At 42.2% G+C, this 13,926-nt stretch overlaps 1 protein-coding gene across 4 annotated transcripts in view; it reads right to left on the reverse strand.

Moving 5' to 3' along the window:
• JPH1 (junctophilin 1) overlaps positions 1-13,520 on the reverse strand; it is an 83,630-nt gene extending 70,110 nt beyond the window's left edge. For 3 of the 4 annotated variants that reach the window (XM_036403291.2, XM_036403273.2, XM_036403283.2), the window contains exons 1-2: positions 12,988-13,520; positions 5,934-6,690 (exon numbers count right to left, since the gene is read on the reverse strand). In XM_036403291.2, the coding sequence (XP_036259184.1) occupies positions 5,934-6,690; positions 12,988-13,366 (1,136 nt within the window). In that variant the 5' untranslated portion in view covers positions 13,367-13,520. The remainder of the gene's footprint in view (positions 1-5,933; positions 6,691-12,987) is intronic. The other variant, XM_036403299.2, reaches the window with a different exon arrangement.
• Between the last annotated feature and the right edge of the window lie 406 nt (positions 13,521-13,926).

A 13,926-nucleotide genomic window follows, 5' to 3' on the forward strand; every position in this document is an offset into this window, starting at 1 on the left:
CTTCTAAAATTTCAAACTGAGATATGGTACAGGACTAATTTCGCATATTTTCAGCCACGTAATCTTGGTGCATTAAATACTAAGAAAGTAAAAAAAAAAATCTGTGTAATGATGTTTATACGATTTGTATATTTCAAACAGCTGTATTATTCATTCCCCAGCAAATAACTGAGGAATAGTCCAAGATTATATTCTTTTACCAATGAGTTGTTAGTGAAATCTGAGGGAATATGTGCCCCAATGAAGTTAGTGGTGTAACTCCCACAGGATTCAAAGAACATATGGTTTTCTATAAAGAATGCAGAATTAACTTTAAAATTACTATCTATAGTAGTTCAAGACCTATTTTAAGATTTACCACAGCATTTCACTTGTTATCTTCAAACAAACTATGTAGCAAAATGATTCAAAGTGATTTCATTTTGAACCTCAGGCAGCTTTTTGTACTGAAGCAAGCAGTCTTATATAAATACCTTTGGTATTTGCTGGATCCTATTCCTAAACACAATGTTCATATTTCAGCTATAATAAGTAAAGCATCTCCAAGGCGTGTGAGGCACCAGGCTTGCAAGTGTCCAGTTTAGTTTCTTGAGTAAAGTGAGAGTGGTAGAGTCAGCTAAATCCCTCATGGAAAGCTGTGTGTGGCACAAATAATTCAATGCTGCTTGGAATGATGGGCAGCTGCCTTCTAGTGTGGACACAAACTGTACTATCACATGCGTGTCATTTCAGCTCTCCCTAGAAATCACAGTTTGTTCAGGTCAAGCTGAGCACACTGGTCACACAAGGCAATGAACACAACAAAGGAGCTGCCTAGTAAACCACCTAGTACTGCTTCCTGAGACTTCCACATGCTCCATGTGACCCCACCATGCAACACAGCATGGTGAAGCTTACTCTGAATCAAGGTTATGAAAAATGTAAGCAGTGGGTTCTTAAGTAACTGCTGTACTGTGGACATGGGTGCTCTGGGGTGGACAGCTGAGCCAGAGGTGCTGCCCAGCAACTTGAAGGCAATGCTAAGTGCCCAAGCCTAGGCTGGGGCAGCACCAGGCCAGGACTCAGGGTAAACTGGAGTTCTCTGACTCATCCTAGCACTGGACATCACACAAGTCACTACTGGCTCCAGGCCACGATGACAGCAAGGGATAGCAGGGTCCCAAACAAAGTCCATGTTGGGAAGGTGGGTTCACTCCCAAACAAAATAGTTATTCTGGGTCTCCACTACCAAGTTGATCCTGCTGCACCTTCCTCCTGCATCCACTTCTAACAACTCAAGACTCCTTGGGAGCCATGCAGAACAAAGCAGTTCGCCTGGTTGTGAGACAGGATCACAAGCAGAGTTTCAGCAGTTTCTATTAAAAAAATAAAAGCTGAAATTTAGCTCTAGCATCTGTGGACTTGGACGCAAACATGTTAAAAATAAAATTGAGCTGTCTAAAAAAGCTGCTCTGAAAAAGAAATCACTGCAGAAGATGCCAGTTAATCCCTCTTCAGTGCTCCACTTAAAAAGAGCACTAGAGTGACTAGAGGCTTGCTAGTCACTGCTGTCTGAGCACAGACAGCTAATTAACAAGGAGGAACTGCTGCATATTATTAGTAGCAAGATATTGATTTTACTGTTATCTTGTTCTCTGACCCAGTCTTTTGCCAGCTTCTTTTCATCTGTTGGGCACTGCCATTTTCCCAGACTGCAAGGTCTCCAGACAGCATAATTTGTTTGTGCAGTGCCTAACACAAAGGAACCATTATGCTTCACCAAATCTCAGGTGCTCCTGTAATGAGAGCCCGTTACAATATTGCTTTTAAGGTGGACACAAGTTCTTATGGCATACTATGACAATACATACACTTCACTTAAAACTCACTCAAAACTTCCAACTAATTAAAAGTATTTCGCTCTTGTGAAAAGGAGAAAGAACAAGAAGTTTTAATTCTTGAATCTGTTTTATGACCTGAAAGATCAATGAAATGTAAGGAAAGTATCAACAAGGAAATATTTTTCTCTTTTGATTTCTTTCTCTCTTTTCCTTCATACACAACCTTCTGGTTCATATTTCTTACCCTTACTATATTTTTATCATGTCCCTCTGTGTCTCTGTGTCCTTGCAAAGTTTGTTCTTCCTCAGAGAGTCAACACTTAGAGGAAAATATCTTTTAAGGGGAGAATTAGCTAGAAAATATTTAAAAGGAAAAAAAAAAAAAGAAAAAGGCCTGGCTCAGAACGCTCAATTCTGAATGCAGAAAATTGACTTTTCTGAAAGAATATGGAACATGAAGGGTTGTTAGTAAACAAACATCATTCCTTCTGCTTCCACTGCCTCACATTTACTTAGAGGACTGATGTATTTTAAAAACACCCAGTCACACTGAGTATTATAAGGTAAGTTTATGTTCAAACTCTGAAAATGAATTCCAGAAACAATACAGTGTTATATTGTACATAAGTATTGATGAAGGCAAAGTTAATATAATACAGAATAATGAAAACTTAAGTAATTTTCTTACTAGGAAAGAAGTGCTCTAATGTGATTCCAGTTTACATCAAACTGCAGAGGGATATCTCCTTTGAATGAGACACATGACAGTGATGAAAAGAAGTTCAAAATCCCTACAGTGAGAATTACATGATATCCTCAAAATGAGTTTCCACTTGACTCTTGTACATAGGGGCTTTTTAATATCATCCAAAAGGCTCTTCCAAACATACATCTTCCAGCATTAAAAGCACTTCACATGTATAGAGAAGAATCAAACATTTCTGGAAAGCAGCTTCTCCTCTTAGACAGGAGGACCTCAAATAAGGCATATAAACCTGACTGCTTTTAGCACAATGCATTAAAGATGAATTTGAATTAATACTCCCCATAATAATGATATTTTTAAAAGGCACCTTAGAAGTTTTGAAAAGGGAAAGTAATGAGCATAATTTTGAAGTTTCTCAAATTCTGGGATTTTTATATTTATGCCAAAACATTTTTTCCTTAAATACAGCTGGTAAAACTAGTACACAATCAAATCTATTAAGTTGAACTGTAATTTTAAAAGAATTTTTATTCATTGCTAATTTCTAATCTGTTTTGAATACACATCTGTGTAGTAGAAGCTAGTAATAATTTTCCTGATACAGCAGCTTTTTATACATCACATAATGTTGCAATTTGCTATCTTTTGAGAAATGCTGTTGTAATTTTCAAAACATCTCAGTACAAATACCTCAAAAACCCAAAGGCTAAGTCAGGAGAGCCAATGTAAATTCAGGTTCAGACAAGCACTACTTATCCCAACTTTTATATTTTCCTTTGTGTACAAAACTGCCACTTTAGACAAAGGAAGATTACACAGATTACTAGAGATGACTTTCAGACATAAAAAGACATTGGGATTATAAAGCAAAACAGTGGTTGGTCTCGTTGAAGACTGTGTGGACATCTGTCACAGGTCAAACTACCAGCCAAGCCTGTCAGGACCAGCAGGGAGCTATGAAGAGGAGTATGGTCTGTTTCCATTTGGCTGAACAAACATTTTGGGAATATTCTTCCTGTATGCAGGAAGAATAGCAACTCCAAGCTGCACTGAAAAGGAAGGTATGTGGATGAGAGTAAGGATTTTCTAGCACTTTGGTTCGATGGTTTTGGTGTGAGAAAAGGCGTATCTAGTGAGTTCTTCAACTAATGGAATGGAAATCAACAGCAAGCACACAGTGCTGGTGACATCTGTCCAGTCTGAAACACAGAAGGCCACTGTGCAGTGAGGTGATGCCATATGGGCAGAACCACCTTTGTATTTATTACACACTAGAGAAATTACAGAAGGCAGACTAGACTTTTTTGTGCAGTAGTAATTGTCGGGAAACAGACAGGACCACCATCCTCATATTCATCTAGGAAGACGTTGCAAGAATGCTATGGTCCAAAGAATTATTATACTATTAATATATCAGTTTGGTAAAAACTTGGTAAAGACAGTTCTTTAGTACACCAGTGCTCATGGCCTTGCTCAAATACTGGTACATACTCAAAACAACTCTGAAATTTGCAAGATAGGAAAGGTCTTGCCATTCTTACTAGGGGAGCCCAACATGCCCTTAGAAGTGAAGTTAATATTATCTTCATGCCTGATGTTGCCCAGCTTGGTGTCAGGTCTCTTGGCCTTTGAATCAGTGCCAGTACAGTTGGTGCAACGGCTACTAAAAAGAGAGAACACCTGAATCTGCCATCTTGCTGTCTATCCTGGTAGTCATGGGAGTGTTTCAGAGAGATTTTTAGCTCAGAAACCAAAGGGAGAGACTGCCCCTGGTCACAGCTGCACTACAACGTCTACTGCACTTTCAAAAACATATTTTCAAGAAATCAACATTGTTTTGGTGAATTGTTCCAAAAGATGCAATTTGAACTCTGTCCTCCACCTAAAAATCAAAGGGAAGGAAAAGCAAACAAAACACTTCAGAGACACTTCTTGAAGAGGAAGTGCATTCACTGTGCCTTGCAATGTAATGGTCTCAGATGACAGCTTTTTAATAGCTTTATACAGACTCAAAGGGGTGACTCCCCCTTACTATACATCCCACCTATTTTTTTAAAAAACTAGGGCTTATTATGTACTGACAGAACATGAATGGGATCCAGTACTTTCTTAAAGTTAGGTATTACTGACCTGCCTTACTAATACAGTATGCTGTCATATAATGCCTTACATATATTTATAGAAGTAACCAAATATATGCCACCCTTTAGTTACTTACATGACCAGTTATCAGAAAAATCCTTTAATGGTATGCTACATTCTTCATCTTAGTGTCTCAACTACTTCTTGCTATGAGCATTTTATATATTCAAGCTCTCCTACTTAAGCAGTTTTTTTTATTTTCTGTACTTCTTATGACTGTCAGGAAAAGGGTAGTCACTGGGGACACACTAGTGACCACACTAAATTAGGAATCAGTTGTTCAGCTCAAAGAGTAATGTGACATCCTCTTTCTAAAATAGCATGAAGATTTTCTTTCATGCACATTCTGGACTCTTTTTTTTTATTCAAAGCATATTTCAAGAAAAGCCTGCCTGAGGAAACAAACTAAAGCCATCAATAGAGAAACTGCCACAGAAACTTACTGGAAGGCAATAAAAATGAAATAGCTTTTTAAAGAGTTCTCAAACTTAAGAATATAACCAATTAAAATTGTTTGCACTGATTTAATTTGTAACAATTCCATTTCAAGAAACTTTGCTTGGTTGTTGGTTAGCAGTTGAAAGTGAAAATGACTTTCCTCCACTACCAACACCCACACACTTCTCCCATCTCAAACATTTGGCAGAGGCAGAGGGAGAAGCTGACTACCCCTATTTCAGGTGGTGGTTGTATGATCAGATGAGCTGAGGAGAAGCATGCTCCAAAATGGAAGAGTCCTCATGAAGAACTCTTTTGGCAGATACTGCCCTGGCAACCAAATCAGCAGCCTCTAAGCACAACATCCTTGACCATTATTCTTAGGCTGTTCCTACCAAGAGTTTCTCAGACAAAGAGATGCATCTTAAGATGCCTATTCCCAAACGGGCAACTTCAGTCAGTTTCAGATGCTACCAAAAGAATTGGCAATACAGTAAGTATAACTGGAGCATGGTTATGGGAAAAGATTAAAACTTTACCTCATCTCCCCCAAATAATTCATTACATTTCTCACCAATTTTATTTTCCAAACAGCTTTAAAGGCATAATGCAGCAGCTCTTGAGAGAAAGCAGAAATATATCAAGAATGGAAATTTACTTTTACAGTATATTACAGAACAAACACCAACTCTTTACTCAAACCAGTTGAAGCTCTAAGTTCCATATGCATAATGCCACTAAAGTCAACAGAGCTACACACATGAAACTGAGAGGTGCTCAAGTGCTCACTACCACAAAGGTTTACAACCTTCAATTTGATAACTTACCTTGAGGTTGCAATTTCCACTTTGGTTCTTGCCATGGCAGCTGCTCGCTGTGCACCCTCTATTGCTCTATCCACCTTTTCTCTAGTTTTTGTGTTTCGTATTGGTATAAGTTGCTTTCTTATTCCACGGACCAAAATGTTATTTTTGTACTTTCCCTCTTCTTTGGTGCCATCTGGAAACATGGTACATCCATATCCATGCCTCCTGTTATTCAGCCACTCTCCTTCATATTTCATACCATTTGATCGCTCACTGATACCAAAACCGCTGCGCTTGTCGTTCTTCCATTCACCCATGTAGGCTTCTGTAGTGGTAGCATCAACATGGTCTTCCAGGGGGCTATAATCACAGTCACCATCTCCAAAACTAATAGTAGAGTTGGCATCACTAGAACTAATCCTGCTCATAGCAGCATCGCTCCTTACAGAGCTCCGTTTGCTAGATATCGATGACCTAGACTCCGATTTTCTAAGTTTTATACTACCAAGAAGGGATCCTCTTCTGAATAAGCCTCCTTTCTTCTTAATGCCCATGGCTTCTGGATCACTGTGAAAATTGAGCACAAATCCTCCTCTTGTTCCAGCCGGACTGTCTGAAGTGACGTCATGCAGAACAGTGCCATTGCTCTGCTCACTTCGAAGTGACGCCAGAGATGTTCGCAGAGGTGAACGGATCACAGTGGCCATGCCATAGGGTACACTCTGACGTACACCGTATCCATGTCTCATCCCTCCTGTCCACTGCCCCTGGTACGTACCTTTCAAAGTAATAAGAAGTTAAATTTAGGAAGCTGTAGAAGACCTAGCCCACTCCATCCAATATGCTACAGGCAACACTACACTGTAAGCTCTGATTTTGGTAAGAAGAGATGCACACGACACAGACAGATAAAACTTTTGTTACATGTTTTTCTTGTAAATTATTTTGAAGCAAATCCTTCACTTTCGCAGCTGATTTATTTTGGTAACTAAGACACAGTAACTATAATAATAAGCATTTTTTTTAATGGATCTGTTCAGGGGAAAAAATTGAGAGAAATTTCTAAAGCAGGACTCCCTCAACATTTTTTTAAGGTGGACTGATAGGAAGGTGGCCAGCAGAAACAGAGACACATTATATGTAGTCAGCTGAGAAGGGAGAGAGCCAGACACTTACAGCTCTTGTGCCCAGCTGCCCACAGAAAGAGCAAGTAGGAAAAGTAACCATTCTGTTATCGTGGGTTTAAGGTGACTATAGACCTCTCCTTGTCAGGAGCTATTTGACAGATGGTCTGCAGATGGGCTTTTGGATCCACTGTCATAAACCTCCATTGTAAAATTAAATATTTTTAAATTTTTTGTGTGGATTTGAATCAAAGAGCAAAACCTTAGGACTCCTTTCTCTTTATGAACTCTTCATACGAACACTTTCTAGTATCCCCAGCACATAAATATGCACTGCATTCTGCCTTATGTTCCGACAGAGGGATCAAAAGCATGAATTCTTTAGCCCTTTTTTTTGCCTTTCTTTTGTTCTGCAGTGTATAAGAAAGGCAAGGCAGTAACACAGTACTGCACAATGTTCTAGCAAACATTTAATCACAACTACTCTTGTAAAAAGTTTTAAACAGCAATGTAAGGAGGGAAGATGGTACCCGGTATGAAAAGTCATGGATGCCATGCAAAGTTGCACTGGAGCTAAACCCCACCTTTATCAGATTACTACAGTAATTGTTCTTCTTGTATTTTTGAACGGCATTTTCATTTTGACACTTTCCAGTGTCTGCTCTCTGAAGGCCATTTCTACCAGAGGCTCCAAAGGAAGGTTGCATGGATACCGTAACTAGCAAGTAGAAGATAACTTATTCTGTGATGTAATTTTACTCTAATTCCCTTTAAACTACTTTAAGCTCCTCAAAATGAAGTTGCTCACTCACCTAGTGCTGGGTTGTTTTTTTTTTTTTAAAGCTACTTTGAATATTTTTTCAGAGAATAAGTAATCTTTAATTATTTTTTAAAATTTTGATCTACTTCAATTGGAGCATCTATTAACTATTCAGAGAACTAAATATCAAATGTCAAATTTAGTGATTGATAAAATTTTTGTGAAAATATTTATGCAGTACCTGCAGTTAAAGATGTAGATCCAAGATTAATTTGCTTTGAGATTCAATCTCTACCATATACACATACTGGTTTGGTTGTGTACGTGTCCACCATTTATCAAGTACTGCCTTACTCATTACCTCTTCTGCTAATGTGTATTTCAGTGTTAACACACAATTAAATTTGCTAAGTCTGTTTTCACTATTATATAATACTAGATAGGTTCCAAAACGTAACTATTTCGTGTTGGTAGAAAATTCTACCAAGTGGAAGGTTTTTAACAGATGGCTGCTGACACAAACAAATAACTTTCTTAGTTTCTTTCTCATTCTCTGTATCCTGGATACCTACTACTGCACTGGTTGTAAGGGTGCTGAATCTAGGAACATGATTATTTTAAAAAACTCAGCATATGGGGAAGAACAAATAGAAACATGAGCACAAAGCACTGGTATGACATGTTCTGTAAATACTGCAAATATACAGCCACAATCTAATTTTTGTTTTGTTAAACAGAAAATTCCTGGAAATACATTAATATTTTATGAGCACAAATTAGTTCATTTTGTCCCTAATTATTCTGGGATCTGTAATGATGTGCTGGAACTAAGAATCTGGCTACATACACTTATTGCTACATATTATAACCCCTTTATTGTTCTGCACTAGTTAATTTAATTTTGAAATAATAAATCTAAGTCTAATTTTGATTATACCACAATATTACATTAGAGTAGCATCTCATAATTATGGCTCTCCATGCTGCTTACAACATCAGACTTCAAGCATAATCTACTATTTCAGTACAGAATTTTAAAGAAGAATAAAAGGTCAGCATCTTTTTCTTACTAATATTTTAATTAATAAACATGTGTTTAATGAAAAGCTCAAAAATACTTAATTAAGGACTTGTATTTTTCACTACTCTAGAAGGAAGGGAAGTGTTTGCAGCTGCCCTTAAGGGTATTAAAACAAGAACAATTAATGTGCTGCTATCCACCAGTCCAATTTTCCTTTCTACTGGGGAAATAAAATCAATGCCAGCTTCTTCTAAAGAGAAAATAGTAAAAAAGAAAATGGAAGATTCGTACTCATTTCATCCTTAAAAAGTATGAGATATTTAGGCTGAATTTTATGCAGTGTAGCAGGTAACTCTTATGATTTCTATTATTACAGATGTCTCAATGGAAACGCTTCTGATACTAATGCTAAAAAGCCAACTCATTTTCCTTGGTTTTTCAACTCACATTTTAAAGGAAAAGTATTTTAATGAAATACGGAGAGCAGTGTCCAGAATGTAAATACAAGAACCTTGTACAGTAATTTGACTGACTATATCAGACTTGAACTGCATCACCTTATTCATTGAATTTTAGAAATCTTTAAACAAGCAAGACATGTCAATACTGCAATATAACTAAACACAACAATGTATAAGACATGATGAAAAAGCTTTTCCCATATATGAAGATGAAAACATATGCAGTATTTACCTATCTCTCTAGCTAGAGATAAACAGGAACGATACATCAACAAACACACCACATTCTGTTTCACCTTATACCATAGTTGACTATTCAAAGCAGTTCCTCTAAAAGTCAATTATTAAAATTTTTATTAAAACTGCAGTTACCAAGATAACTTAAAACTGTATTTGACCATAAAATAGTAACATTGTTTAGCACTAATTTTTCAAAAGCTGGGCTTGCTATCCTTTGTAACTGAAGAAACATTTAGCCACAACTGCTGACCATCCATCTGGTGTTTAATTGGTTCTCCTGGAAAGGTGTTCATATTTTAAGCCTGGGAGCTATTAGAAAGTGTATTTTTTTCCTTTTCTTTTTGTTGGCAAGTTGTTCTAAGATATAATTTCATAATCTGTTTCCTTAGTTACAGTGTGCCATCCCTTCTAAAACACCCTTGGCACATCTTACAGCTGTAAATGCCATTGCCCACTCGCAGCTAAAATTTAAAACTACACTGTGAAAAAACCTGGGAGTTTAACTACTCTGCTTGCTCTTATCCTTTACTCAGATATTCTGTGGTTTAAAAAAGTTGTTGTTACATTAAGATTTTTGCATGCTTTTCTCACTCAAATGTTAACTAAGTGTAGACCTAGAAAGAAGACCTCTCAGAAATCAATGAGCATATGTGACCTTTGCTTCAGGGTGCTTTTTTCCCCTGATCTCCCTTTGTGGAATGACAACATGCAATTGGTTTTTCCTGTTGTTGGAATGACCATAAATAACCAATTTAGACATACTGAAGTTTCAAATAAGGCCACAGTCACTCCTCCGGTAGGTTTGGCATCTTCACACAGATTAACAAAACCTAGGGAGTTTAAAGGAGGCACAAAAATCCAGATTGCTGCAGGGGACAGATAGATGGGCCACTTGAAAGCCCAATGTAATCACATGCAATGAATGAGGCATCATGGTTTATAATTCACAGTGTTTTCCTCAGAGATTTGACTGAGTGACAATTTTAAGCATCTAAACACAGCATGACACGTATTACTCATGTCATGAAAAGTGTTGTGTGCAAAAACTGAGGAACACTGACAATGCTCATTTTCCTTTTCCCTCCTTCAATGACATCTCATAATACCACCAATCCACCAATACACTTTAAAGCAATGTACTGGGGATATACAAAAAAAAAACCCAAACCAAACCAAAACACAGAAAAAGCTAGCAGCAAAGAAATCTGCATTATAGTGAGTTTGAAAATAAACTGGCAGTTGGCATAGTCTAATGAGTAATTTCTCTACACTGGTATTCATGAAGAGAGAGCTTTCCTGCAACTGTTTTAAATTATGTTAAAGATACATGTGTAAATCTGGTTTCCTTATAAACCCATTTCAGATGTTGCTCTGGTGTGCAAATACATCTATTGTTCCCAGAGCATGAAAACAAAAGCACATCTGCAAACATCTATGACGTACTGCTCTGCTTCATTCATGAGTACTTTCATTAAAATCAATGGGACTTCACACCCTCTGTTCGTATGAGCTGCAACATGCAAAAGACTGGAGTCATGACAACAGATTCCAGCTAACAGTGTGAACTGGATCCTTCACATGTTGTTCCAAGTCTAAATATTGAGAGAATTTATCTCCAATAACCAATTCTATATAAGACTTTTCTAAAAAGCTGCAAGAAGCCTAAAGAAAAAAGGATAAAATCAATTTTATTTTAAGAAAATATTTTCTAGAAGATTTAATGGAATGGCAATTTACTTTTCCAAAAGGGAAGGGAGGAAAAAAAGGAAAGCCACTGCTTGTATTTAGCCAAAACAAATATAATAAAAATTGAAAAGTGCATTGTGCGATGAAAGAGAAATTGAAATTCTGATCTCTTCCATACTTTGATTTTGGTGGTTTTTTTTTTTTTTTGTTGTTGTTTTTATTAATCCAAAAACATAGCTGTCTTTGATTATCACAAATTTCCACACCAGGAAACAATTTTTGGACAGCTACAAATATCTCTAAACAAGGAGACAGAAAGGTAGAAAACCCACTGCACACTTCCTTGTCTGAAGGAACTGAATCTTACCAACTTGCTACATTTTCTATTTTGGAAAAGAAAAAAATAGGAGCCCAACTGCAAATATCTAATTTTCTGCTTAATACAAAAATACCCATTCTCCTGAAAGTTTGACCAGAGATGATGTGACAAAATTCCTAGAAGAAACCAGCAAAAGCATCAGTTGAGAGCTGATACATGGGTTAGTCCTTTAGTCACATCACGTGAACAGTACTTCTGATTTTGGTAAATTCTATTACCTGCCTGTTAACTGAACATGCTTCTGAACGCTGAAGCAACCAGCATTTCTGTCAAAAAATCAAAGCGACTGTCTAGTCCTAAAACTGAGACCCGTTTTTCCTCCTGTTAGAACAGACCAAACCCGCTCCCTTGCTCCTAGCTGAAGAACAACTCTGCAGAAGTTGCAGGTGGCACTTCCAGCGAAGCCAATGACATTACACCAGCAAAGGCTGAATTAAAGAGTATCAGGCTTATTCATCGTGCGGAGCAAGAAGTGACAGAGGTACAAGAACTGTAAGTGAGCTCCGGCCCTCGTTAACCTCGCTGAACCCTGACTTGACCGCTCCCGACTTCAGCGGAGGGCGGATCGCCGCGGCCGCTCCGCACGCCCACCGCGGTGAGGCTCAGCCATGGGACATTGGCTTTGCCGGGGGAAGGGTGTGAGAGGCAGGTCTGCGTGAGTGCACTGTACACCTCCTGCTTTGAGCAGGATGCTTTAAACTACCCCGTATTTTTGTAAAAACGGGAGTTATTACATGAGGGTGGACCCAAGTTTCATTGATTTTACGCGAGCTGCGTCCCCACTCCATTAGCTCCAGCCTCCTGTTTACAAGCCGAGCGCATCGAGCGCACAAAGCCCGCATATCAGCGGGGCACAAGGGCGCTATTAGAACAAGTTCCTGCCGTTCCCGCACGAACGCGGCGCTCAGGGGTTAAGCTGCCGGGGCTCGCCCGCCTCGCTCGCTCCCCAAGCCGGGCGCGGCCACCCGGCCATCGCCACTTCGGGCAGGGAGCCCGTGAGCCGCCTCGGCGGGGAGAAAGGAAAGCCGTCTGCAGGCGGCCGTAATGCGGATGTCTACCAGCTGGCCGGGAGAAAGCGCTGAGCCCGGACAGCTCAGCGCGCTCGGAGCGCAGCCTGGGCCAGGCGGCTCCTCACAGAGTGGGGCGGGGCGGCCGCCAGGCACCTGTGGCGCTCCCCGGCCGCCAGCGGAGCCTCGGGGGCGCCGAGCGAAGGGCGCCGGGAAAGGCGCACGGCCGCGGGCAGGAGCAAGAGAAGCGCCCCCGGTGTGAGGGCGGCGGTGAGAGCGCGGGGCTGGAAGGAGGGGCCCTTCCCGCGGCGCGCCCACGCAGGCGCGCACCCCCCACCCCCCTTCCCGCCCGCCCCCCGGCGCCGCCGCGCGCGGGGCGCCCCCCGCCGGCGCCCACCTCCGTCCCCGTAGGTCTCCACGCCGTATCCGTCCTGCAGCCCGTTGCTCCAGGTGCCCTCGTAGCGGGCCGGCGTGCTGAGGCTCTGCCGCACCCCGTAGCGCCCCTTGAAACCGTGAGACCACTCGCCGCGGTACATCCACCTGCCCTTCGTCTCCACGCCCAGCCCGTGGCGCTTGCCCTGCGCCCAGTAGCCCAGGTAGGTGTTGCCGCTGGGCCAGGTGTAGCCGCCCGCCACCTCGAAGCCGTGGGACCAGGAGCCGGCATACTCGCCCTGCCCCTTGGGCCCGGTGCAAATGCCGTGCCCGTGGGCTTTCCCGTCCTCCCAGCCGCCGCAGTAGGTGCCGCCATCGTCGAAGTCGAACCGGCCGCCCGTCATCCAGGGCAGCGGGGCGAGCGCGGCGCCGCCGCCGCCTCCCGCCCGCCTTCCGCTCCCTTCCCTGCTCCGCCTGCCCTGCCTTGCCTTGCCTTCCCTTCCCGCCCGCCGCCCGACCGACAGCCCCGGCGTTCCCCGCGACTGCGAGCGCTCCGCCGGCCGGCCACCCGCGCCCAGCCCAGCCGCAGCCCCGCGGCGGCGAGCGGCGCCCGCCCCCCGCTCCTCCCCGCCCGCCCCTCCGCTCCCGCCCGGGCCCGCCCCCGGTGTGGCCGCGCCGCTGCCGCGGGGCAGGTGCGCGCCCCTGGGGCGGGCTGGGGCTGGGGCCGCGCCCGCGGGAGCAGCCGCCTTCACCCGCTCGCTCTCTCGCGGGGAGGTCTCCGTGTGCCTTCTGCTCCCGGGAAAAGCTGCCCCCCGCTGGTCGGGGGCGCGCGCGGCCCGGGGCGGGGCGAGCCGGGAGCGCGCAGGCCGGGCCGGGCCGGGCCGGAGCCCCCGCGATGCCCGGAGGGCGGAGGTGGCTCCGTGCCCCGCCTCGCCTCGCCTCGGCGCTGCCCGCCCCTCGGGCT

The sequence above is a fragment of the Molothrus ater genome, chromosome 1, assembly GCF_012460135.2.
Source record: "Molothrus ater isolate BHLD 08-10-18 breed brown headed cowbird chromosome 1, BPBGC_Mater_1.1, whole genome shotgun sequence".
Taxonomy (NCBI): domain Eukaryota; kingdom Metazoa; phylum Chordata; class Aves; order Passeriformes; family Icteridae; genus Molothrus; species Molothrus ater.